Source organism: Dermacentor andersoni, chromosome 1 (genome assembly GCF_023375885.2).
Source record: "Dermacentor andersoni chromosome 1, qqDerAnde1_hic_scaffold, whole genome shotgun sequence".
NCBI lineage: Eukaryota > Metazoa > Arthropoda > Arachnida > Ixodida > Ixodidae > Dermacentor > Dermacentor andersoni.
This window is the reverse complement of record NC_092814.1, coordinates 294,429,979-294,457,412: the sequence shown is the minus strand read 5'-3', so window position 1 is coordinate 294,457,412 and position 27,434 is coordinate 294,429,979. Positions and strand designations below refer to the sequence as shown.

Here is a 27,434-nt window from a genome sequence, read left to right as displayed (position 1 = left end):
GGGGTCTCGGTGCTGACGCCCGTTATTGCCAATGGGTCGCAAGCCCCAAGGGTAGCGTTGGCCTGGCGGCCTGGGGCACTGGAAGCATCCGAAGGTCCCGGCAAAGCATGAGAAGACTGGTAACAGAACAACTGGTTTATTCTAACATAGCAAAAGAGCGGCCGGTCAGGTCGACCGGAGTGGAGAGACGGGAGAGCACGTAACTCAACAGTACAAATCGGAGCCTCTCCCCTGGCGTCCGGGGGCAGCTGCTCTTATACTCTCGGCGTCGCGGTCCAAAAGGGAAGGAGGGAAGGTCACGGGACGGCGCAGCAGGAGCCCACGACGGCGCGAACTTTTGAGCCGAGAGACGTCCAGGCTCCTCATTCGGGGAACTCCGCTCCCCGGCTGCCGCGCTTTGACAAGCGAGGGCACACACACACACACGCACACACGAAGACACGTGGCACTGAAACACGCCTGGACACGCTTGGCGGGTAGGCGTCGCGGCGGCGTCGGACGGGCCAAAATGTCCGCCGCTTTGAACAAAGCCCCGGCGTCCGTTGCATCCGCGCCGGCATTACCGCGCGTTGTAGGCGAAACGTAACAGGGCTGACCACGCGCTGACCACGCGCTACTCTCACACCTTATGGCTATTTTCACTGGTCTTGTAGCCCAACTAGCCTTAGCTTCAGCGGTCGCTTAGTTTCAGAAATGAGCTAGCCCTAAATTTTCAGAGACGCTTCGCTCATCAATATCAGAACGCGTCTAATCCCACTCGCATATCAATCCTCAGCACACGTCTAATCAGCAGTGCTTCAAAATGTGGACAACGCCATTTAAGTGTAATTAGTCTTTCTCGTACTTGTGATTCCGAGTAGACTTGCGCTTGGTTATAGTATACTTGCTGGATAAAATTCTAATTACGCTGTAATAAAATGTTCCAAATACTAATGAATGATTCAGCTGATTTCTAAAGTTCACAACCAATATAAAAAACCCTCTCATGCCATGGACGAAATTTTTAAATTTACGCGCGTAGATTAGCATTACGTGAGAAACCAGGAGAGTCAAGGTCTTCAAGAACGCCCACGGGCTACATAGGGCACTGGGCCTCGCCACGTAACAAAGGCGCAGAGTACGACAGCGGAATATCGTTGGCAGGTGAAAACATCCGAGGGGCTAAAAGGAACCGTCGCGGTCGAAATAGAGGCGCAAATCGGAGGAAAAATCGGCGCTTGAAGGTCGGCGTTAGAAGGGGCGTTGCACAGCTAAGAAAAATGTAGTACAAACACCGTCCATGGATGATAGCGTTACTGCCGAAAAGGAAATGCCGTCCGTTGATGATATCGTAGGAGCAACACGTCAGGACCCCAAAAAAAAGGAAAAGAAAAGGTCAATCGTATAGACATCGTGCTGGACTGAAACGTGTTGCACGCGGGCTCTACGAAGCGACAAGCCTAAAGGTGTTGTCGTAACCTTGGGAAGAGAGTGGTTAAGCTGTTCACTTATAATGGAGACATCTAGCGACACCAGTGTCAACAACAGCGAGAATATGCAACCTTCATCGAAACGCGTCGATATCATTTGCGTTCATCGCGAAGCTTGCGCACAGCCGGGCAAGTGAACACCTCTGCAAACATTGCCTTGAACGCGGACCAAGCGGCAAGCTCAACTTCATAATTGCGCAACCACAGGTTCTCAATCGCAATACCTGTTTAGTAAAATATGACGCTGTGCACTTTTTTTCCGCCGTCGTCCAACTGTGCACGCTCACTTTTATGTACGAAGTCAACCAGCCTTACACGTCATGGTCATCAGGGCTAGTTGTGTTCGGACTTAACACGTCTGTACTCTGCTGCAACACCCCGTCTCCCCTGCTCCCCCCCCCCCCCAAAAAAAATAAAATAAACATGTGCGTCCGGCCGTTTTCGGAACCACGGTCGTTAACTTGTATTCTTTTCTCCAAGCGGTAGGCTCGGCCACGAAGCGTCTGAAGGTTGCGAAAAAGCAGAGCTTATACAAACCTTTAACTGGATCATGTTTTCCAATTTTCCTCCGTATTCTTACTATGTATTGTTCCAATCTGGCGTTTGGTTTTCACATTGCTACAGTTTTAGTCTCTTCGTTATCTGTATGGTGCGCACCAGTTGGGGAAACTTTGATAATTTCTTCTGACTGCCCCCCCCCCCCCCCCCCCCCCAGTGTACCACATTTCCAATTTCTCTAGTATGATCTGCAGTGTGTCTGGTGCCCTCTCTGTTTCATAAAATTTTCGTTCCTATCTGATTTTAAGTTCTTGCAGCAATCGAATACGGGACCACAGAAAAAATTAAAAATACAAGATGTTGTCTTTTTCCTTTTGTCCCATCGTCACTAGCTCTTGTTTCTAAGATGTTGGAACCAGTTTGACCCAGCTCGCACCTTGTTACGAAGAAAGAGCATTGGGTGCCCCCACTTTATTTACTGATATGCAGGCACATGCTCGTTGTCAAGGGCGACTGCTTTGTCTCCATGCGCGAAGAGCCACGCCTCGGCAAGATTAGAGTCGACTTCGATGAGGACAAGCTGACACTGACACTGACAGTTGATGGCTATCCACCACTCATATTGGATGCTTGTGACCCTGAAGAGCACAAAAAACCTTCGTTCACCGTCAGGTAGGTGACCTCACTTACATGAGACTTCTTGCAGACGATCACAGCATTTTCAGAATAAAAGAGAATGAAAAAAAAAAAAGACGTTTCCACATATTTCGACGCTCGTGTGTGTTGTCTGCGGTTGTCCTTTTAAGCGTTCTTTCTTTTTCCAACCAAGAGGTCGCCTTACCATTCATAGGGTCATGTTATGCAGCTCTACTATACTAACAACTCAACCCAGGGCACATCCAAAGCAAGTGTCAGATGCTCGACACCTGCTTTAGATGTGCCCTGGAACGCGCGGGTGATCAAACTTAAGATTTGAATGAAAGCCGGACTGAATCCAGACGTATCTGAATATCACGCCTGTTGGGTGACGGACAATAAGCTTGCAGAAACATTGCTTCAGTTCCCGCATGATGTGGAGTTGGCAGCTTTAATTTGATTTTCTTTTGCCTTGCGACAACTTAATTTAATACGCCTTGCGACGAATCCTCACCAGAAAAAAAAAAAGAACAACTCAACCCATTATCGAAAGGCTAGGACGGATTGTAGTTACTCTACGGAGGGTTACCCTAGGGTAAGGCCTATGATAAGAAGGCCTGTGGTATGGTAACGTCAACTATGATGCCCTGATAGCCATTACGAAATCTGGCCTTAGTCGTTTGTTGAGCGGTGTTTTAGCACACACCGAAGTCAATCGATAGAAAGAAGGTTGTATGACGAAGGGTTTTTAGCTGGCCTCCTTGGTGCATATCAACTTTTGGGTGAACTACGCGAGGACGGGACAAGAAGGGAAGCAAACACGTGCGCTCGTGTTTGTTTCCTTTCTTGTCGCGTCCTCGAACAGTTCCCCCCCAAAGTTAACGTTGTATGAAGTGGAGAAGCGACAAAACGTGCAATCGAAAGCTGCAATAAATTGATCACAATTATCTGAAATATACATTATATCACTGTGTTTCCAGTATACTCACACAAAATTCTTACCGCACTTATAATTCCTGGGCAACAAAAGTAACGCCTTAAACTTTCTTTTATTTGCGACTTCAGGCAATGTTCACAAGAATACACTTGTTACATTAGCGACGCCTCTTAAGAAAAATGAATTTAAAGAAATGCTGCATTGGTATATGTAATACGCGATCTTTTGAAATGTTTGAAAATTCAAACGAGTCAAGTAAAATAACACTGCATCCCAGATTTTTTCATCTGTATTTATTGCCTACCACGGGTCATGCGCTCGCGTGTTGCTAATAGATCTAAGCTCATGGCAGTTGCCATAGCAGTTGATATTAGTGTGCCTTACCCGCCGTGGTTGCTCAGTGGCTATGGTGTTGGGCTGCTGAGCACGAGGTCGCGGGATCGAATCCCGGCCACGGCGGCCGCATTTCGATGGGGGCGAAATGCGAAAACACCCGTGTACTTAGGTTTAGGTGCACGTTAAAGAACCCCAGGTGGTCAAAATTTCCGGAGTCCTCCACTACGGCGTGCCTCATAATCAGGAAGTGGTTTTGGCACGTAAAACCCCATAATTTAATTTTTTTTTTAATTAGTGTGTCTTAGCATACCGCTACTGTCTTCGCCACCTGCGATCTTTGCATGTGCTAGCCAAGCTTTCACATGCAACATTGGCGCTCGGCCAATGCGGTAGCGACAGTGGTCGAGTGGTAGTGCAATGTCAAAGCTGTCTACTAAAATGCCATGTCATGAAATTGCCTTCCAACAGAATAAATTCTCGGGTTTCACATACCCTCTGATTATGAGGCACGCCGTAACGGAGAACTTCGGATTAATTTTCACCACTTATGGTTCTTTAATGTTCACTTACCTATAAGCGCACAAGCATTTTTGCATTTCGCCTCCATCGAAATGAGGCCACCGCGGCCAGGGTCGAACCAGCGACCTCGAACTAAGCAGCTCAAAAGGGCGATGAAAGGGACTAGTTCTTGGCTGTTTCTACTTTCTTCTTGCGCTATGTACGAAAAGATGGGTACAGAAAACACGGACAAGCGACGCACCGTTCGCTTGTCCGTGTTTTCTGTAGCCGCTAAAGTGCAAGGAGAAAGTATTTGACTCGGCAACGCAACGCAAATTGCAATATATGCGTCTGATCGGCTTAATTTTCAACTAAATTTCCGCACAAAATTAGTTCGTCTTTGTCTGCATATGAATAACATACTTTTTATTGCTTCAATTATTTCATTTTGCACTGCATTTCATTATCTGCCTAATGTCACAGTAGTACGTGTACCTTGCTTGCAGGGTTCGAAAGTTCAGTTATAAAGCCAATGAAGTGTCCGAAGAAGCCTCAGATTGGTTCAGGAACTACCTCAAGCATGACGATGTTCGTCTGGCGAGGGTTGTTCTTGACCGAGAGACCATCATTCCAAGCAAGAATGGTGCTGCTCCGGTGACGTATATATACATCTATTCACTTGTCACATCTATGTACTTATTATTTCGTAAGCATTCTCAGGCGACTCACCCAGGAAATCTGACCGTCGGCATGTCCGTAACGCGTAACATGACGCGTTCCACAAAGAAAAACAAAACCTCGGAACGAAGGAAAAATTCGAAGAAAACACGTCGGTGAGATTCGAACCTCGCCGACAAAGAATGCGTCACGACAAAGAATAAAGCAATGTTCTATTGTCTCGCATTGGTTGCAAGTCTACAATTTGCATTCTAGGGTATATATAATGTTTTTTTTTTCATGAAGTCATGTTTTAACTGGCAGGGTGGAAGTGCGCAGCTTAAAGAAAAAACGTTTTCGCTGCTGGCGTTATACACATTCTACGGACACGGCAAAGAACATCTTGAGCAAATAGAGACAGATACGGCATTCGATACATCGGTTCAGAGAAAAGGTTATGTACAAGTGCTATATTTAGCGACGTTCTATCAATATTAAATAAATGTTGTAGTGTGAATGTGGCTTTTAAAAATAGTGTCGACAACTTCTTTAAGGAAGCCCCACTGCGGCAATTCTTTAGTAAAGTTTGTCGGGATAAAGAGAAAAGGGAAGTGTGCAAGACGTTTTATATTAACCGCAAGAAAGAATGGATGACGGACGTTCTTAAGGTAAAATAATCGCATGACCAATTGTCGCACAAACAAATGCACAAGGCTGAGACCTCTGTTAAGGATGCCACCAGTTGGTACGGGGTGGGGGTTTTGGTTACCTTCAACAGCGTCCGCTTGAAGCTCGAACCAGGTTGACCATTGGAGATGTCCGACAGGGGAGACCAATGATGTAAAAGCAAATAACAGAAGTTTAATACGTCGTTACGGGTGGGCGGTACGCTCCAAGACAAAAGGCACAGAAACGTTCGGCGTGCGTGCTCCTGCACGCAAGGGCAGAGAAGATGTGTCTCCACGTGTCATCTCGCTGGCCTTCTTATACGCTACACCATCCGGGCAATCTCTTGCGCTCTGGTAGAAGGCCTTGTCAGCACACTGGTCAGTTTATACAGAGGAATGCGGAGAAAACCCCCTCACTGGTGTAGAGGTGATGAGCGCAGGTCACGTCGGGTCAAACACTGTCAACCCACCCAGAGGAATTTGGAGAGAAACGACTTCCCGGCGTAGAGGGGGTGAACGTATGACAGAAGAGTAGGATTTACACTGGTACATAATCCCGTCGCACACACTCAACGGACAAGTCTTTTCATGTTGACGAGCGTGACGATTAGACACGTCATGTCTCAGGCGTTTGGCATCCGTTCCATTCATGGCCGCAGAAAGTGACGCGTAACACCTCCCCTCTCAAGTGGAAGAAAAAGGTTGTCCCTTCTCATGGCTTCCCATGATGAACGCCAAATAAAACATGCAAGTATTTGTGAAATGCGTGAACATGGATGCCAGAGCAGTGCTATAGACCTGCAGAACGTAAAGAAGTTTAGAAGCAAGAAATATATTGCATGCCTTAGCTCTCGCAAAAACGGAGAGGTCACGTCCCTGCCAGGTTGTCACCTTTTGACGGATAGTGGTTATCGCGGATGTCCAATGAGGTCCACTATTACGGACGTCATCGAGAGGCAGACCAAGGTATCCCAGTGGAGACTGATTCCAATGAATATTCGAGAACAAAGAGGGAGTTAGAGCCCTCATGCCTACCGCTCACAGAAGGCGAATATCTGAATGCGTTGTACCACTCTGTGTTGTCGGGTAACATAGACAGATAAAATAAGCAGTCAATAAGTTAAAAAGGATGATAAGGAGTTATGAGGCGTTAATGGCTCTGATCGCGGTTGATAATGGATCGACGCAGATGGATAAGGTGATATAAGCATTATAAGCCTTCATCGCTCTTTAGCACCTTATCCAACAATTAACCTTCACAGATGAAAGCATGAAGTCATCTAGCCTACTCGCTGCATCATTAACCGGAAGGCATATCAGCAACCACAATGGCCCCTGGGTTATCACAGGTGACATTAACGCGCATCACCAGCTATGGGGGAGCACTAAAGTTGACTCCAGAGGCAGAAGTCTTGCCTCCTTTGCTGCCGACCATGATTTGTGCTGTGTGAATGACGGCAGCCCTACATTTCTGCGAGGCACGACCTATAGCAACTGCTTGGACTTAAATTTGGTGTCACGGCGCTTTGCCTCAATGGTCCAATGGTTCACGGACATAGAAAAACATGGAAGCGACCATATTCCCACATGCATAAATATTAGAGGAGTTGAGCAACGCTCCTCCTCTTCTGTCTTGCGTACAGTTGATTGGTCAAGGTTTAAGAAGGATATGGATGACGTATGTCGGGAAGGCCGTTCACACACTATCGAAGATGCAAACGCAAGGGCACTGAAAACATCCATCTGCTCGCTTACAAGGTCAGCAAGGCGAACAAACTTGAACATTGAACTGGAGAGGGTGCGTGCGGCACGCCGACAGGCGGAGAGAAGGTATCGGCGCAGGAAGTCCGTCTTGGATTTGAGGGCTTCACGACGCATACAAAAGAAAGTCCAGCGTCGTATGGATAAATTGGAAGACAAGCGATGGAAAACGTTCTGTCAGTCGCTTGATCCCCGAAAATCGCTCTCGCACATATGTAGAACGGTTAGGGGTCTTCGCTCATATGCGCATCAAAGGAAGCCATTTGCTGCTCTGGCCATCTACCAACTCCGCTCGGAACTTGAAGTGGCTGAAGGGTTCTGTGCACGGGTTGCTGTGTCCGTGGTCATCATTACTGACGCAGCACTGAATGACATCCCTGAGGCACGTGTACCAGAAATGAATGTGCTATTTTCACACGAAGAGCTCGATGCTGCGTTGGCGACCTGCAGGCATTCTTCGTCACCAGGACCTGATGGCACCACGTATGCTGCCCTATGCCACCTTGGACATGACGCAAGTGGTGAGCTGCTCAACTACTACAGTCTTGGCAGAACGGCGCCGTTCCTAAACAACGGAAATCGAGCCGCTTGATCCCCATTCTGAAAACTGGAAAGTCTCCGCTTGATCTATCATCATATCGTCCGACTGCGCTTTCGAGCTGCGTCGGCAAAGTGATGGAAGTAATTATTCATGCTCGCTTCAAATGGTACCTAGAGCGATTCAACATGTATCCGGGCGCCATGACGGGCTTTCGTCGAGGTCGCTCGTCCATCGACAACGTCAATGACGTCGTAACCTGGGTCCGAAATCAAAAAAGCCTCAAGCGCCTATCAGTGGCACTTTTTCTAGATATAAAAGGAGCATACGACAACGTCGCCCATGAGGCCATACTGAACTCACTTGAGGCTGTGAGAGTTGGTGGGCGGATGTATCAATAGATTCGGCACTATTTGATGAGAGGTGCTTTTTCTTTCAGACCGAAGATGGCCCAACTTCAGACCATTGCATCTGCCGTGGTGTGCCGCAGGGTGGAGTGTTGAGCCCTATTTTGTTCAACCTCGTCCTGGTAGGACTAGCAGAGTAATTACCGCGAACAGTTCATGTCTCAATATACGCCGACGACATTTGCATCTGGGCCTCTGCGGTGACTCGCCCTCAGGTACGAGCCAGGCTTCAGCGGGCGGCAACCATGACGGCGTCTTATCTCCGAGAACAAGGCCCCAGTTTGTCTACTGAAAAGTGCGCATTGGTTGGCTTTACGCCCAAGCAAATGCCATTGTATCCTGTTTCAATGAATGGTCAAGCTGTATCCTATGTTCAGACGCATCGCTTTCTGGGTGTCATCATTGACCGCAACCTCTCGTGGAGCCCTCACTGCGTCTATCTGAAGAAGTTAGTTGTCATTGCTCAGGTCTTCAAATTTCTCTGCGGGAAAAACTGGGGTACACCAGTCCATTCTATGATGCAGCTGTACACGGTACTGTTTCCCGGACTCTTACGTTACAGTCTACCAGTGTCGTCAAATACATGCAAGACAAACTTTCGCGCTTTCGAGAGCATACAAGGTCAAACCGTACGCGCGTGTTTAGGGCTGCCTTGGTGCACCTCAACAGCAGCAAAAATTGCCATCGTGGGAGATCATATGATCCAGACACATGTAGCTGTCGACTCTCTCTCAGAGCGCACATTCGCCATCTGTCAAGCATCTCCAGCCATCATTTAGCCTCCTTACCAGCCGAGAGACCTCAAGCGACTTTTTCAATAATGATTAGCGCTCATCAAGAGTGCATGCCGTCATCTTTTACACCGGCGGCGAAGCCTTCATGTCCCCTGTGGTGCCTGCGACAGCCTCAAGTGAATTCTGCTATTCGTGGAATTACAAAGAAGGCCAATCATCCATCGCCGGCTCTGAAGCAACTTACGCTCCTATTACTGCACCTGACGTATCATGACCACATACATATATATACCGATGGTTCGACCTCACCTACCAGCTCAACTGCCGCATTCGTCGTTCTAGCTAAGCAGGTTACAGTTAGATTCAAGTTGTCACACATGACGGCAGAACTTGCAGCTCTCCATGCCGCTATGACGTACGTCACCGAAGAGCCAACAGAGAAATGGGTCGTATTTTGTGATTCTAAGGCAGCTCTTCACGGTATTAAGTCTGAATTACATCACAGAACTTACGAGCATGATATCTGACATCAGGGAAGTGCACCATCATGCTCTGGAAAGAGGGCACAACATTAATTTTCGATGGATTCCTGCTCACTGTGGCATCGTCGGCAACAACCATGCTGACAAGGCTGCCTGGTCTGCCCACGAAGATACCCAGACGCGTCCAACACCTCTGGCGAGGTCGGACGCTGCCAGGGAACTTCGTCTACTTGCACGCAAAAAGTCACAAGATCTCTGAAGTTCAAGTGCCTTCAATTGCCGATTACATAAACTGGACCCCACGCTACGGCTACAACTACCATCTAACCTTTACCGCGGCGAAACAACCTTGCTTTGCCGCTTGTGGCTGGTAGTGGCGTTCACGAACGCATACTCCTACCGTTTGGGAATGGCCGAGAGCCCCGTGTGTGACTCCTGTGGGTGCGCGGAAACCATCGATCACCTATTGTGTACTTGTCCTCGCTACGATGTACAACGACTCTCTCTGCCAGCAACTTTACACCGACTGGACTCAAGACCGTTCACCGAGTCAAAGATAATCGGACCGTGGCCACACCCGTCACTGGTACCGAAAAGCGATTCGTGCACTAGTACAATACCTGAAGTGTACCGGCTTAAGAGACCGTTTATAGTGTCCCTGTGTATAGTGTCCCTCCCACACGCACTCAATGCTTACTCTCTCCCTTTTCCTCTTTTTATTCCCCTTTCCCCCACCCCCAGTGTAGGATAGCAAACCGGGTGCTCGTCTGGTTGACCTCCCCGCCTTTCCTGTCTTTGCTCTCTCTCTCTTGACACGGGCTATGTACCAGACGATTGGAAACTAGCTCGTGTAATCTATCCATATAAGTCAGGAGACCGTTCTAATTTAACTATTTACAGGCCAATCTCTTACCCAGTATTGCTAGCAAATTTCTCGAGCATGTTATTTCATCTGCAGTCATAAATACTTAGGGATTAATAACTTTTTTTTTCGTTAACCAACACGGTCTCTTGCGCGGTCGGTCATGGGAGACGCAATTATTCGAGTTAATTACAGAAATTCACATTGATGTATACGATTTGTCCCATATCGATGTCGTTTTTGTAGAGCTCACAAAAGCTTTCGCCGAAGTCCCTCACATGCATGTAATAAAAAAGCTTACCAGCCTTAACATAAATACTAACGTAATCAAATGGCTAACAGATTTTCTAACAAACCGCCATCAATCTGTTGTAGTAAACGAACACTGTTCTCCATTAGTACATGTCAGATCAGGAGTGCCACAAGAATCCGTGCTAGGGTTGATTTTGTTTATAATTTACATTAATAATATAAGAAATTCCATGACTTCTTCAATAAGATTATTTTTGGACGATTGCATGATGTACAAACATGTCAGCAACACTCAGGATGCTGATAACTTGCAGTGCGATTTGCACAGGTTAGGTAAATGGTTTCAGGACTGGCAAATTGAAGTAAACGTAAGCAAAACAAAAGCCGACTGCAAAGCTAAACCCATTAACGTATTTTTACACAATGAATACCAGGCCAGTTGAATTTGTACCCAACATTAATTATTTAGGCGTTCATTAAGCGTCAGACGTACCATGGAATATGCACATTGACGCTGTAATTAGTAGCTCATGTAAGACGCTCGCATTCATTAGGCGCAACTTGCATTTCGCCAATTCTGATACAAAACTTTTAGCTTACAATAGATTGGTTCGCTCAAAACTGGATTACGCATCATTAATCTGGAATCCTCACTAGGCGTACCTAATAAATAAGCTTGAATCACTTCAGAACAAAAGTGCCCGTTTAATAACAAAATTTACTATCGAACATCCAGCATAAGTGAAATAAAATCTCCCTAAAATTGTCTTCTCTGAAATCACGCAGGCTGCCATCAATTTTGTCTCTTTTTCACAATGATTACCATAGCGACTCCCAATTATCATCTCTTATCAAATCTGCCCATCGAGTGTTTTCGTGTCTGGACCACCAATGTAAATAAGAACCTTTGTTTGCCAGAACGACCGTGTTTTTACATTCACCTCTTGTCCGTGCTATTAATGAATGGAATAACCTACCCTGAGACATTGCCTGTATCACCGACCATGAAGAGCTCGCTCACAAATTAGTCATCTTGGGGTGTGAACGATTATCTGTACTTCTCATTTTTTACACACATGGTTATTTAATATGTGAAATTTTGCATATTGCTTGTGTTGTCTATACTGTTCACAGTGTATTCTTTATTCACATGAATGATCAGCCTAGCTAGCTGATTGCGTTCTGTTTTGTCATTTGCTTAGCGCATTTCGTCCTTTTAATAGTTTGTATACGCTCCTGTTAGAATTTTTTTCTTTGTGTATACCTTGCCTTATGCATTGATGTCATGTACACTCAGACAACTCCTGTGGAGTTTCTGCATATTGTTTTTCACCAGAGCAAGGGAACTTATATAGTCCGATCAAAGTAATTAGCTTCCTCTATTTGCCTGCTCTGCATATTTTTATTTTATTTTTTTCACAGGCGGCAGAAGCAGTCTTTCTGCCATAGCTTAAGCTGTCTTGGTCATGATGTCTCTTTCTGCACGCTTTCTCGTTTGCTTCAGTTTTGTAGCAATCTCTGTGTTTCCTTCAGCTATGTTGGCAATGCTATCTTTGAACAATTATTTTGCGCTACTTGTTTGCTCACTCTTCTGATTCAGGTGGCCTTCCAAGATGAATCATCATTTCACGTCCTCTCAAAGGCATCCCTCGATGGGCTGTTGTCAAAGCTGCCTGCAGACAGTGACATTCAACAGCGCAATTTTCGACCCACACTTTTCATAGACGGCTGTGAAGCCCATGCAGAGGTGAATGTTCGTTTTGCTGGGGAAGCTTTCGTCATGAATCACATTTTACATGTACATGTGCAGGACCACTGGCGACGCTTCAGGATCTCAGGCGCAGAGATGGAATTCTTAAGCCGCACACCTAGGTAATAAAGTAGAACTTTTAAGAACGTGCTCTATTTTCTGTTGAAACTGCAAAAATTGAGATAATGTAAATAATTAGCGAACTGGCGGCACATAAGTTAAAAGATTGCAGTCTAATGTTGAGAAGTTGATCATGGGCCCGAACCATCAGCATCTTTCATGTTCGTAGGCAACCAAATATGCATGAAGAAATTTCTTGCAGTGCAATATTTACTGCAGTTGTTACGCTCACTTAAATTAAGGTCGATGCACAAACTCTTCATCATTACCACTGTGCTGCAGCAAGTTGCAAGAGAGGCAAGATATGTTTCACATTCCTCAGGTCATTTCTTTTTCCGCAGTTTTGTCTTCTTGATGGTATTGTTTCAAAACTCTCATTAATTTACAGGTGTATCTTGACGACGGTAGATCAAGACACAGGCATTAGAACTGACAAAGAGCCACTTGTGACACTGCGAAAGTAAGTACAAAAAGTGGTCGCTTAATTCAGGCTTCAGGCGTTTTCACGACGAGCTTCTTTTTGCAGGTACAGAATTGACAGGACTGAAGAAGGAGTGAAGAAGTATGAATTGCAACCACTTTTTGGTGTGGGCGCATTGCCCATCAGAGATGGCCGAATCACGGTCGGAGACGAAGTCTATGCTCTGCTGTCCCCGAACTCATTACTGTGAGCAGTACAATTTCGGACAGAAAAGTGCTACTGTGCTGCCTCTTGGTTAATAATATAACAAACTTTTTCTTCCCAGTGAGTGCTTATTAATTCAAAGGTTTCTTTATGTACCATATTTGGACTCGTATAACGCGACCACGTATACGTTGTGAGGGGAAAGTTCCAAGGTGTCAAGAATATGAGAATACATTATTACGATACTAACGTGACTTAAAGCCGCATTCAGTAACCAAAGGTTTGGCAAAGCAATAACGAAGCACGCACATACTTGTGAGACGAGTTCTTGCAACTGGCTCTAGTAAAAGCTCTAGTTGATACTGGGCGAGTTGATATTGGTCTATTTTGGAAAATGCGCGTAAAGGCGAAGGACAAGATAAATATTTAAACGGGACACGGCGCACATGTCTCATCTTCCACCGCTTTGTTGTTCTTTGTTTTACGCGCTTTATCGAAAATGACACGTTATATATATATACTCGCTTTACTACGGTATTATGTTCCTGCACTAGGCCAATAATTTCTCACCCACTGGCAATGTGTTCATACCAAAACGTCGTGGTACTTTTTCTGCAAGGGATTGGGTATCAGTGTCTACTATAAATTATGCCTGTACTTCAATATCTAGTACATTGCAATGCAGCTTCATTGTACTGACAAACCTGTACACAGCATTATCATATAGTCATTTGTTGCACGAGAAACTTCGCAATGTACTTTACAATGCGTACTTTAGTTGCACGCATTGAAGTTGCAGTGTCAGGCCATGGGCCGAGGATAGCTTCTTCCGACAGTAGTTGCCTGCCAACGCTGGCTAGGAAACATTCCAACGTCCTTAAAATTAATTAAATTATGGGGTTTTACGTGCCAAAACCACTTCCTGATTATGAGGCACGCCGTAGTGGAGAAAATTTCGACCACCTGGGGTTCTTTAACGTGCACCTAAATCTAAGTACACGGGTGTTTTCGCATTTCGCCCCCATCGAAATGCGGCCGCCGTGGCCGGGATTCGATCCCGCGACCTTGTGCTCAGCAGCCTAACACCATAGCCACTGAGCAACCACGGCGGGTGCCAACGTCCTTCGCTCCAGCATATATGCTGGGCAATCGCACAGTATGTGTTCCAGTGTTTCAGGCATCTGGCAGTGTTCACAATCAGGACTGTTCGATTGGCCGATGAGGTTCGCGTAGGGACGGGTGAAAGCAACGCCGAGCCTAATCCTGTGTAGCAATGACGTTTTGCTCCATGTAAGCTTCGGGGGCAAACAGAATTTACCGTCTGGGTCGATCATATGTAGGCGTCTGTGAATGTTGTTATCGTGGGGACTCTGTATGCCTCTATGAGGTCCTGCATGAGTGCCTTGATCATGAAGTTTGTGTCAGGTCGCGAGTAGGCAATCCGTACTTCATCAGAGGAAGAGAAGGCCGATTTTGCCTCACTGTCAGCGAGTTCATCGCCAATCACACCACAATGACTAGGCACCCATTGAAAGGTGATCACGTGGCCACTTAACTCGGCACTGTGATGACATTCGGCGATTTCCAGCACAAGTAGGTAGTATGGTCCTTTGTTTAAAAAGCATTTTAACGCCTGTAGCGCTGATTTGGCATCGCACAATACTGTCCATTTCTGAGGTGCCTGCGTTCTCATAAAACAGACAGCCTCCCGTATTCCCGCAAGTTCCGCAGCCGTAGATGTCAATTTGTGGTCTAATCGAAATCGTCGAGTAATTCCAAGTTGTGGGATGACAAATTCGGCAGTTGTGGCAGACGGCGTGACCGAACCATCGGTATATACTTGTACAGTCCCACTATATAATGTAACTATATGGGACATGGTAAGCTGTTTCAAGCCAATGGAGGAAACGTGGGATTTCTACATAATTCCGGTTATCTGAAGCCTCACTAGCAGTCTTGGCAATGTCCATGGAGGTGTCTCGGGGATGTTGGTAGCCTGGAACCTTGCAAGTATAATGCTTGCGTGACATGCAATTGCTTTAGAAAAACCACAGTCAAGGTTGGTCCTTGGAAGTGTTGACAGAGGATGGCGTGAGTGTCTGGTCAGCAGGCGAAGATAGGTTCGCACAGGTTCACAAGACCTGTATATGTCGATTGTACAAGCCCGTGCTTCCGCTATTGTGCCCTTAGTTGACGTGCAGCGTGGCAAGCCAAAACATATCCGCAGTGCTTGTGCCTGAAGGCTCTCCAGCGTGCGTATACAAGATGATCCCATGTTGGATAGCACATGCATGCTCTAGCGTATGTAGCCCTCAAAAAGTGCCTGGTGCACTTGGAGCAAACTTCGCTCAGAGGGGCCTCATCTTAGTCCAGATATTACACGAAGAACGTGTGTGAAGTTTGTCAGTTTAGCCCTAAGCGCAGTAACGTGTTTGGTCCAAGAAAGTCTGCGGTCTATTATCACGCCAAGAAATCTGTGGTGGGCGACTAAAGGAAGCGCCGTTCCGTCCACAACGATTAGATAGTGTGATATTGATTTGCGCGTGAATGCCAACACTGCACACTTAGTTTCTGAGAGTTGCAGGCCTCTACGGCGCAAGTACTTCGCCGTGATGGTAGCCGCACGTTGAAGCCTTGCACGCACTTGTGGACGTGTGACCCCAGATGACCAGATACAGATATCCGCGTACGTACTGATATGCGTTGTTTCAGGTAGCTCGTCTGCAAGGCCCACCAGTATGACATTGAACAATATTGGGCTAAGGACGCCACCCTGCGGAACACCCCTGCGTACGTCATGTCTATCAGTCTCGCCATCCGAAGCGGACATGAAAATGGTACGGCCACTGAGGTAGCTCTGCAGCCATGCATACATCCGGCCACCAACTATATTTCATTCGAATAGGGCGAAATCGTGTGTACTTGGTATTTTTTTCCCTCGTTTTGAGTAGCGACGCCCACGTGCACGTGTGTCTGGATAGAGGGCACGAAACGGCTCTCCATGCTTCTCGTTTTAAGCGCACTTCCATAACCGTTTTCGTGCGGCCGCGCGCTCGCGGTATCAAACGTCGAAGAAAAGCCAGCAAAACGAACCTGTGTTGCAGGCCCAAATTTTCGCTCGGTACGTATTTACCGATGATCGTAAAATAGGTTACCCTGCGTATATACCTCACTCGAATAGACAGGTATGTTTGCACGTTTTTGTTATTTTATTTAATTTTAGCCAGTGATCCACACTTTTTCCCCTCTCGTCGTGTTTTACCGGCACCACGTTGCAGGTCAGCTACGAGTTTGTACGTCTGCGGCAGCGAAAGAGCTGACGGCGTGTTCTAGCAGCGCAGCCTGCGCGAGGGCCCCGAAGCGGCCGTATAAGCAGAGCGTCGGTGGGAACGCGCAGGCGACGCTGGTGATGAATTATCACCAAGAACAACCAGCACAGATAGACCCCTATAGTACTGCAGACGAAGTGTGTGAGAGCTCCCTTATACAGTTTCGCTATCTTTGAGGTATTAGCTGCTCGGATTGGCCTATATTCATCAACGAAAGCTTCTTTTTTTTAACTGTGGACATACATGCTCGTTATTTGATTTTGTGATTTTGTCAACGGTCACCCCGTCTATACTAGGACCAAAAGGCCGCTGTCGTTGTGCTCGAATGCCTTTAGAGCAAAAAACTGTCAGCCCAAGCACTCCGTACAGATGGTTAACCACCGAAGCTGAAACGTGCGGGCCCGGTGTTTATCACTGGGTAAATCCCGACAGTTCATTAAAGTCTTTCTCAATTACTGGTTACGTCACTGTGTTGCTTAACTAATTAATTACGAGGACGAACGCGGAAGCAGTGGCACGAGCGCGTTCGCGTGGTAGCGCCTAGGGGCGCCAACGAGCCAGCTGTTGAAGATGACACTGGAGCCAATGCTAACACGACACACGCCGACACGACAGTGGGGAAAGTAGCCCTTAACAGCTTCGCTGTAAAAGGGGACGGAGACTGGTTAGACGCCAAACACTCCTGGTCACTATAGGCCGTTTACATCTTTGTGGCCTACACTAAAACTCCTCACTAAAAAACAAAAGTAGCGCCATCCTTTGAAGATTGCCGCCGTCCTCCTCCCCTGCGCTTTCCGTCGATATTCGGCTCTCCCATTGGCCGAACGCCGTCACGCGCTTTTTGTCTTGGTGGTTCTTGCTTCCGCTGCCATCGCGGTGCCAAACATTGCGCGAGCGGCATACGCAGACGCCACGTTTGCGCCTTTGTGCTTTTGTAGCGTAGTTCCATGTTCGTGATGTGTTGCTGTGCCTTCGGATGCACCACACGTGAAACTGACGGCAAGCGACTCTTCCGGATTCTATCTGCGAAGTGAGACACTGCGCGGAGGAAGGTCTGGCTTCAAAGAATCAGCCGGGCTGATTTCAAACCAACGCAGTGGTCCCGGCTCTGTGAGGTAAGGGAGCGATTCTTCGCTCATCGCTAATCTCATATGCTGCCACTTGGATGCGGTTTCGATAGTTTTTTGCTCTCTAAGTGCCGCATGTTCGCGCTGCGCTTATTTGCAACTTTCGTGGCCGACTTCAATGAAGTAGTCGTCAAACGCACGTGCTTTTTGTCGACTGAGTCATACATTCCACTGCGTTGTCTTTGTTTGGACTCAGTGTATGCGAACAGCACCTTTTGAGTGTATCACCGTGCGTTACGAAGCGGTCACGGTGCGGCGACCGTACGTTGAAAGCGATCTGCGATGCCGACAGAGAGTCCCGACTGCTGATATATCTTCGCGCTTTGTGTTCTCGACGCTTACTTAGCGTTCAAGAGAGTCGCGCCGGCCCGTATCTTGAAAAGCTATCTGCGAAAGTCGCTGAGTGAGGCGCTGCCGAAACGCTATGTTCTCGTCGCTTCGTTGGCGCTGAAACGAGAGAGGCAGAACGAATAAGTAGAGCCCACCGAGCCAACCAAGCGCAACGACAATCAGACATCCTCTCGATGTTTCAGCAGCCAGTCAGGATATAACGTCAAAAAATCACGATCAAAATACGGCCTCGAAAGCGCGAGCGACACGTAGCGACAGCGTTTGATTCGGAGAGCGTCTGCTAGTTCGGCTTCGCGTAGGGGGAGCCAACGCCGGCGCAGGAGGAGGAGGAGAGGAGATGACGCTACCTAGGGGCATTGGCATAGACGGCGCAGCACGGACGCAGGTGGCGGCATTCGAGAACAAGAGCAGCTGACAGGCTCGTTTCACGCCACATTTCGGCAATAGGATCCTCTTCCGGCTTCCGTTCTAGACGCGTAGAATTGGAGGAAGCCTTAAATCAGGAACTGAAAACGAAGTAAACGCGAATCGGCACAGTGGGCATTCTTCACAAATAAGTTGATAGGTTGGTCGTCCTTTAGTGTGAATGGCGCAAGCCACTCTGGGAGATCGGCCACGAATCGGGCACTACGAAAGTCCACAAAAAATTTGTTCAGAACATAAACAGAACCACAATTAATAAGTGAAAATTGTGAAATTAAATGTTAACTGGTACAGATATGAATCACTGGTAACTAAATATGAGATATGAGAATATATTTTAAAAGAAGAAAGAAACGGAACATTTGCAGCATGCGATTCTTTTTATTTTTTCTAGGCAAGTAACGCCGCTCTAGGAGAACGAGGAAACCCACGTCTAACACGCGTTTAAACATGGATAAAAGTGCAGATTCCTTTGGGAACCACGGAAACCCACACTGCTCGCGGGCGCTTTCTGCAGGCGACGCTCATCGGAGAGGCGGGCTTCGCGCGGAAACGGTACATGTGAAACGAAACCGCATAGCCGCGACCGCCGCGGCGCAGTCGCTTGTATCCATGGTTGCCCTTGACAACGGTGACTCGGCTTGCAGCTCACTTTTGTCGCAACGAAATCATGCGTGTTTGTTTTTATTTTTAATTCAAGTGACCCCAGATATACGCGCGCCACACAGCTACGCATTATGTGAATGTCCGTCACTTAAGTGGGAATGAGCAAACGCCCAAACTGTTCAAACTGTATGTAACAGAAAAACGAGGCTTAAATCCCGATACTCGCCTGTGGGCGGACATATGTATGGTACAGCGTCTTTGCGTGACACTAGAGGTGTTGCACTGCACTCTCTTAACATGACGGCGTACGTGCTGTAACAAAAGGAAGTAGGATATTTGTAGCATGTGAGGAACTTGGCAGGATGACGCGTGACGTTAAGAGACTAGGTGAGCGAATTCAGACGGAGAGGACATCCAGCCTGGTAGACAGATTTCCAGCGGTGCCGGTGCCTGCTGGGTCCAGCCATGGTGGGGCCTCCTTCCAATCGAAGACATAATATCCAACTGTGTTGACTGTGAAGAGCATTATGATTATAGTGGTTGCCTTGGTCATCAGTCCGGCCACCATCTGCAACGTGCACCATAGAGAGATGTGCAGTACAATAGTGAGTAGGCGATCTATTTTACCGTCTAGTTTCCACAACGGCTCTCATGTGAACAGGGCAAATTCCTTTTAAATTTATCATTTTGATTTAACTAAATCAAACGTTAAGCCGAATATCTCACATAGGAACAAATTTTCAAATTGCCCAATGGTGTTCACAAACACTATCACAAGCACAACCAGACTTAATTAATTAATTAATTGTGACTATTTGTAATCTATTACATTTCTTGGTAATATTGTAATTCTACGATTATATTTTTTACACGGTAACGCTCACTGTAATTCAGTTACTTTTGTCAGCGCAACTTACATGTACTTTATTGGCGAGACAAGCTGTAACAGGTGAAGCTACTTCGAAAAGCTGAATTCGGCGGGAACTAAAGTATAGAAGGCCCGAGATCGCGCCACGAGCAGCAGTCAGTTCAAGCAGGCAAACCCAGAAGCTATACAGACATTTGTCTCCCCGCGTTCAAGGGGACTCTACCGGATGCTGGCCGACGAGTTTAACCGGTGCTGGTATGTATCTATCGCGACGGCCACTTGGGGCGCTAATGCCAGAATATTACCTACGGACGACTTTTTTACAGGTTCTCATTGGCCCAACCAGAAGCGTCAAGTTCCAGGAACAATAAGGCGCTTCGCTTCACATAGGGCCCAGATGCTGAGTAACGACAATTTTGTGCGCAACGTGTCCAGTACGTTACAATTAACAGCGCCCTACTCCCCAGCGCGCACATCGAGCGAGTTTTCAGTGTCGCTGCTAATGTCTTCACGACAAAAACGAAGGAAGATTACGGATGAAACGTTTGAAAACCAGTTATTATCAAAGATAACCAATGTGTGAAAGGCTGCAAAAAACGCACTGAATGTGCGGGGCCAGCTTGTTCTGTTTACAGTATCTGTGCAACGCTATTAAAAGTTCGAAGAAAAGTAACGTAGAAGTAATCGATTACTTTTGAGTAATTTCTCGATTGCTTTCGCGAGGCAGTAATTGGTAACTGTAATCAATTACATTTTTAATGAAGCAATTACACTTGTAATTGCTGACTTTTTTTTCTTTAACGTGTACAAGTCTGAGCACCACCAATAACAATTACTGGCATTATTTTGGTTTAATAGACATTTCTAGGGGTGTGAAAAAGATGCTACAATAAAACTGGTTTTGCTTGTATAGTGAAGTGAATATAGCATGAGCTTTGGCCCTTCCTTGTCATGCTCAACAGCATACTATGTCATGTTACATGACAAGGTCACTGGCACTGTGAGAAAGACATGCAGATCCAGATTGCCGGGAAAAATTATTAATCATACTTTGTCACTCACGATGTCCATTAAGACCATTGCTTTGCTGCAAATGTTAAGCGTTTTTATCTGAATAATAGAGGTATAAACAGTAATATGTGCTCGTCAGCATATGAAGCTTGTGAAAATACGACGTTGGTTCAAGTATTGCTGATAGTTATCTTTTTTTCTTTGTCCTTAAGTTCATGTTCAGTATAAATGTTCTCTTTACAAGTATAAATAAACTTAGAAGTGAGCCCCATATTATTCATTTGTGTTAATGCGTACAATGCACTTAAGGAACCCTGCAACATCACTTATGAAAGGTATGGAAGTTGTCTGGTAATAAAAGGCATCTTCTCACGAATCTTCTAAAAAAATTATTGCGCGCCTTGTTTAAAAAAGATATCCGCAATCAAATGATGCCACTTCCATGCCTACTGCTCTCAAGGTAGTGAGCCGCACTCTCGTGCTTTCACCTAACGATGTCTCATAGCCTACTATGCCGTGCTATGTTCCGCCCTCCATCTTATCAAGCTTTTGTGCCAGCATCGCCTACAGATTATATACGTGGCGACACCCTCCGTCGCACTGACCATACTGGAGGCCATGGTCATAGCATCGGTGCAGTGGCATCGTTCTTCACCACTAGATATCGTCATCGCCCTATCGGTAAAGTAAATTACAAGGGAAAATATGTACAATAACACAAAGGACAGCGCCTTGCCAAATACTTGCAATAAAATGAGGCATGTGAATGCTGTAGCAAAATTCCGAAGACCACTCAGCACATCCTAGTGGAATGTGAAGGGACTCGCCCAGTGAGACCCGTAGGTAACGTAGTACACTTTCCAGAAGCGCTTCGATTTAAAGTGGACAGAAGCATCAACCGGTTAGAAGTCGAGATAAGCAAGAGTCGTTGAGAGTATTGGTGAAAAGAAAAAAGCAGGGAAAAGATTGATACGACCGGATATGTTACAGGCATGTGTAGCAGTACAAGCTAGATAAGTTTTGAGGAATAGAAAAGCATACAAAATACTAGAATGAAAAGCATGTATAGCACACCTGATTATGTCAAACAGGCTATAGTGACTATTTGCCACCGCCCCCTTTCAAAGGGGATGCCAATAAATCATCACAATCATCGTAATGATATATATGCGCTCTTAATTGCTTCAGCCAGAGACACTGCATAGTCTTGGCGCTTAAAGAAATCCACCCAGTCCCCATTATGTTTACTTCTGCGTAAGGGGGGAATGGCGGGGTTGTTGAAAAGTTGAAGTAAAGGGCAGGCAGCCTTTAGAGCGCAATTTTGAGCTCCCAGCTAAGGTACATGAATAATATTGGCGCTCAGATGTCTTTGGAAGCATTGTCTAGTGACTTAGCGAGTATTTACACCATGTTCAAAAAGTGTTGACCTTTAAAACCAATACACAAAGTTGACATTGTGTACATTTCTGTTCTTAATGAAGGTGTGCTAAGTTGTGCTTTGAAGCCTGCAATGGCGGCTATAGTGCGTGAAAACATGATTTTTTAAATGAGATTCTTTTTATTGTATTATTGTTATACTTAACACATACTTTGAACATATTAAGATTATGAAGTCGAGAGTATGACGGAAGCCCGTCTGGTCGGGATGATGCATACTTAAAAGGAAGAGGACCGAAACATAAATATATATTTTAAACCATTTTGGTCGGTGTCTGGACCTCTTTCTTTTAAGTATATTAGGATTGTGTGCTGAACACAGGAAATGCGGAGTTTCCGAAACTTAAGAACAAATTGTTGTTTCATGTTCTGGGTGACATGACACATTTCATTGCACCCAGGAATGATGCCCCCAAACAGTTTACTTGTATCCACTCTATACTGTCATAATGTATCTGAACGATGTCAACTAAGATTTTCAGAATGTCAATCTGGAAGCCCGGAATCGATTCATGATTTTCACTACTACTCAAGAACTATGAAATGAGAGCAAGAAATTTACTTGTGTTTGATGAGCCTCACACTTCCAGAAGCAAGCTGTGACGCTTGAACACAAGTATAGAGCATTGGACCATACACATATCAGTGTAAATTGAAACGCGAAAAAGTCGAAAACGACAGGAATGCGTTGTTGCGTTTTCTGGTTCGCCTGCATTTGTAACAGTGACTTAATTCTGGCTCCAAAACGTACGCAGATTTGCGACCACACCATGTTTAGAAAACGAATACAGAGCCATTCCGCGTCGCACGCCCATGTAATCATGGGTATAGCAGGAGTTCTGGTACGCTTTTTTTTCTTGTTCACGTTTCAAGTTATGCGTAATGGTATACCAAACTCCAAATAATATACTGATGTCTAAGCATGGTAATAACGTGTATATTATGTAAAATTGCGAGTTATGTACAGCTGGAATCCCGGTGGCTGGAATATAGCCGTCATTCAAGTGTGATTCTATTTCAAACCCGTTCCTTTTGTTTCTAATGGCTCCAGCAGCACACTGCTTGAGTTAGTATCACCACCATTGCCTTATTTTGCTGTGAACTGGTGAACGTGTTGTCAAGGGGATACTTTGTACAAAGCATTAGTGAAATCCCTCGCCTAATACCTATTCGAACGACTCGTTTGTGTTCTGATCTATCATCGTCCCCACACTTGACGATTTAGGTTTTCCGTGTGTGCTACTAAAACTCGGCGTCCTCGATGGAGCTGAACTGCTAAGGCCTATCTTTCTCGTACCTGTAGCATCTGTAAGAGCACTATTTCTTGAAATGGAGGAGGGTTAAAGCATCCCGCTGTAATTGGAACAGCCTCTCCTGCATTTTTTTCCTTATCACTTATTGTAGTAACGGGCTACTGGCAAAAGAGAACTGCATTATCATTGCGTCACGTGTGCATAGTTGGCACAATTATGAGGTCCTTCAGAATGAGTTTTGCCGAGTAAAATATGGCTGTCAGTCATTCTCCTTTTTTTTTTTTTTTTGAAGGAGATCACTACAAGTCGATTATATAGCAGATAAGAAGCGGAGAGCCACTGCGTGCGTCTGCACCTTTTGCCGCCTTTGCTCGCTCGGATGCTTTTCGAATTACGGCCAAGAGGGAATGCGCTGCACAGTGAATACCACGATCGAAAAATAGAAATACCTTCGGAGTACGGTGGGTATACTGTCATCGGAATCTTATTTGTTTTACCATTTTCCTCAACGGTGTAAAGCGAACTGGACTATTCACCAGTTGACACAGGCTTCAGCTTTGCCACTTAGCGCAAGTGGGCTGCCTTGCGAATCGCGCATTCTGCTACGTGAGGAAGATCTTGCAAGCGAGGCGTCGGTGACGTGATGATCATTGCAGGTTTACAATTTTTCGGCTGCCGGCTAATGCGACACGGGCACCTGTACGGCGAAGGCAGTTGCTCGCAGGAGACGTACGGACGGGCGCTTCCCTTTGTAATGGTGCGATGACCGACGTGCTTAGTTGCCGTGAAAGTAAATTGACGTGTATTTCCTTCGCGCGTTTAATGATGTATCGTAGTTAACCATAGTTTGCCCTAAGGTGTCAGTGACCTTAATTCACCTAGCGTCACATGGAGCTTGCCTGTGCAAGTTAATTTCATTTGCAGTGCCCCTGTCGTTGTTTACGACGAATGCGCCAAATAAAACGACGGACGATGGAAGACGACACGGGACAACCATGTAGCCACGTTAGTGCCTACGTGGTTGTCCCGTGTCGTCTTCCTTCGTACGTCGTTTTATTTGGCGCATTCGTCATAAACTTGTATAACCAACTCGCCCACCAGCACGTGCCCTTTCGTTGTGCAAATTTTATTTACATTGCCTGTATCATGTTTCTTGCATTCTTGTATCATGTTTAACCACCTAATCCAAAGGCCACTTCTCAAGCTCTCCCCTAATTCAAGATCGTTCCATGGGCCAGAATGGCTCGTGCAGCTCCCGCGCGGACGCGGGGAGTGGGCGTGGGAAATGAATGCAGCGTACCATGTCCCTGGCTCCAATGTCAGTGATGCTGTTGAGCAGCGCCAGCGCCATGGAGCCCACGGGGAAAATCATCGACGTCGAGGAAGCGACGAGCACGGGCACCGCGAAGTACAGCGGGTGGCACCGGTTGCCGATCGCCTGCGAAACCACAGCGACGACCACTGCGCTCCAGACATACGCTGTGGATATTCACCGCGAGCGTCACTGTCGGCCGAATGACTGGGCCGTGTGGGATTAGGCGGACTGGGACCCGTCAGAATGCCGTGGCGCGACCGTGGGCCCCTTGCCGTGACGGAAAGCTATAGGAAAGAGGCACGCGCCAGCAGGTCGCTCACCGCGTCCACGGCGGCTGGCATGAGCAAAGAGGCGGTGGCCGCGTCGCCGGTCATCTCGGTGAGGAGCGCGCAGCACGCAGTGAGCACCACTTGTGACAAGTGCCGGTTGGGCGCTTGGATGGAGCGCACCCGCCGCGAAATCCACGCTGCCAGCCCGAACTCCTACGAAGGCGTGCCGGAGATGATCAAACACGATAGATTACGTGCCTAAATATGATACATTCGACAGCCCTCTATCGGACCTCAGAGAACTGTGTGGGAGATAATGCTGCTGAAAAACATATAACTACGATGCTCAGTAAAAAAAAAAAGAAAAATATATTTGCTTTTTAACCAAACTAAGTGACCATAGAAGCTGGTGGGAACTGTTCAAAAAATCGCACTTTCACACGAAAGGCGAAGCATTGATAGCGATAGCAATGTATTCAACTACACGAAATATTGTTCGTAGTTTTGATGTCCATAAAAACTGGAGTAAACATTCGCTTGCTAAGTAAATTAACGAGCATGATGTCACGCGCGCTCAGGCAAACAGGAACATCTCGCTGAATGACCGCGAACACTCACTGTCACAACGCTGGCGTGATGAAGAGCGCCGGCATTCGGTGAACGAACGCTTCGGGCTCCGACACTTGAGATTACGCAACCTCTAACACTAGGCGCGCGGCAAAATAGCTCACGTGAATGAGCCAGCCATCTCGGCTCTTACAAGCTTTGCACCCGCCGCAGGTTACCTCCAAGATATGGCGCACGGACAAGCCATGCATGCGCAGCCACGGCCGGGCTAAAGAGGAGGCTTGCGCTCAATTGCCCCATCCCTCTCCATGGCGCGCGCATAATCACGTTATACAGCGCACTCAACTCCATCCTCCCTTATAACCCTTTTTGCGCGAGCTTCATCGCGTGACATCCAACACCGGGCACGCGAAAGGGCGGCGCGCATCAAGCCGCCATCCTTCTCGATTCACCCTTGCACGCTTTCCTACGCATCCGCAGCAAACTGTGCGCGAGGTGCGATCATATCGCGACGGTGAAAATTTTACTAGAGTGTCCATGTAATTCCGACTGCCATAAAATTTGTTAGGTTCATCGCCCGAGTGCCGCAGACGATGGCCGTGCGTGTTTTCACGCGTGCTGTCTCCCACCACTGCCGCCGCGTCTCATTCATCGCATAACTAGCATCCACGCTGCAGCATGCTGAGCGTACTGCATGGCACGTCGCAGGCGTTTTACCCATTGTTCCTGATGATGGAGTCAGTGGAACGTCGGTCTTTACAATCGAGCCGCCTCGGCTTAGGTTCCTGGTAATACGCACGGCATTTACCGTAGCGATGGTAACGTTCTGGCGTTTTGGGGTTGTGCACACAAATACTCTTAATAAACTGGCTTATGTCTAGCACCCGATCTATGGCGAAACTTGGGGTGTGAGTTGGTCTCGTTGCAACACGTGACGCGCGTTGACAATTGTCAAGTCGGTCCTTCCTGTAAATCGTAAGTATGGCTCTTGAACGTTGACTTCTTCACAATTAGGGTTCTTTCACGGAGAAGCCCGCTCCTAAGGCCCAAAATCAGGACAGGGGTACCTGCGCGCGCTAAGAGCTCGAAAGCAAGAGCATACGTGCCTTATGGTGTTGGGCTGCTGAGCACGAGGTCGCGGGATCGAATCCCGGCCACGGCGGCCGCATTTCGATGGGGGCGAAATGCGAAAACACCCGTGTACTTAGATTTAGGTGCACGTTAAAGAACCCCAGGTGGTCGAAATTTCCGGAGTCCTCCACTACGGCGTGCCTCATAATCAGAAAGTGGTTTTGGCACGTAAAACCCCATAATTTAATTTTTTTTTTTACGTGCCTTGATGACGAAGCCGAGCTGCAGGCTGCTGAGGTAGAGAAGAAAGGCTCCCCAGGGCAGCCGCCGAGCCACCTGGCGGAAGTCGAGCGTCCGGCCGTCGTACCAACGCTGCCAAGGCACGGCGAACGCCAGGATGGCCATCAAGTAATCGAATTCGATGTGCTTACGGCTACTGCGGGCAAGGAACAAGCGCAGCGCAGGTACACGAGTCAGAGCGCCAGAAGAGACTGGTTTTACTTGCGTCGACTACATTTAAATTGCTCGCTTTGCTGGGAACCCTTAGCGCAATCACTTCAGCCGACGAAGTGGATTC

General features: G+C 46.9%; 3 protein-coding genes across 4 annotated transcripts in view; 1 reads left to right on the top strand and 2 right to left on the bottom strand.

Annotated features, from left to right (window-relative positions):
* The window catches only part of LOC126548593 (mitochondrial amidoxime-reducing component 1-like), a 34,795-nt gene extending 21,445 nt beyond the window's left edge, over positions 1-13,350 (top strand). Inside the window, exons 3-8 of one of the 2 annotated variants that reach the window (XM_050196850.3) lie at positions 2,457-2,639; positions 4,881-5,028; positions 12,336-12,482; positions 12,546-12,607; positions 12,994-13,065; positions 13,132-13,350. In XM_050196850.3, the coding sequence (XP_050052807.1) occupies positions 2,457-2,639; positions 4,881-5,028; positions 12,336-12,482; positions 12,546-12,607; positions 12,994-13,065; positions 13,132-13,276 (757 nt within the window). In that variant the 3' untranslated portion in view covers positions 13,277-13,350. The remainder of the gene's footprint in view (positions 1-2,456; positions 2,640-4,880; positions 5,029-12,335; positions 12,483-12,545; positions 12,608-12,993; positions 13,066-13,131) is intronic. The other variant, XM_055063306.2, reaches the window with a different exon arrangement.
* A 5,045-nt stretch (positions 13,351-18,395) lies between these two features.
* Positions 18,396-27,434, bottom strand: part of LOC126548603 (uncharacterized) — a 41,752-nt gene continuing 32,713 nt past the window's right edge. Inside the window, exon 8 of the mRNA XM_055063303.2 lies at positions 18,396-19,634. The gene's annotated coding sequence lies outside the window, so the exon portion shown is untranslated. The remainder of the gene's footprint in view (positions 19,635-27,434) is intronic.
* Positions 19,464-27,262, bottom strand: LOC129380964 (sodium-dependent dicarboxylate transporter SdcS-like). The gene is made up of 4 exons (XM_072288723.1): positions 27,122-27,262; positions 25,271-25,432; positions 24,936-25,073; positions 19,464-19,634 (listed from the first exon to the last, which is right to left on the bottom strand). The coding sequence occupies exons 1-4, from the start codon at positions 27,260-27,262 to the stop codon at positions 19,464-19,466; spliced, it is 612 nt and encodes a 203-aa protein (XP_072144824.1).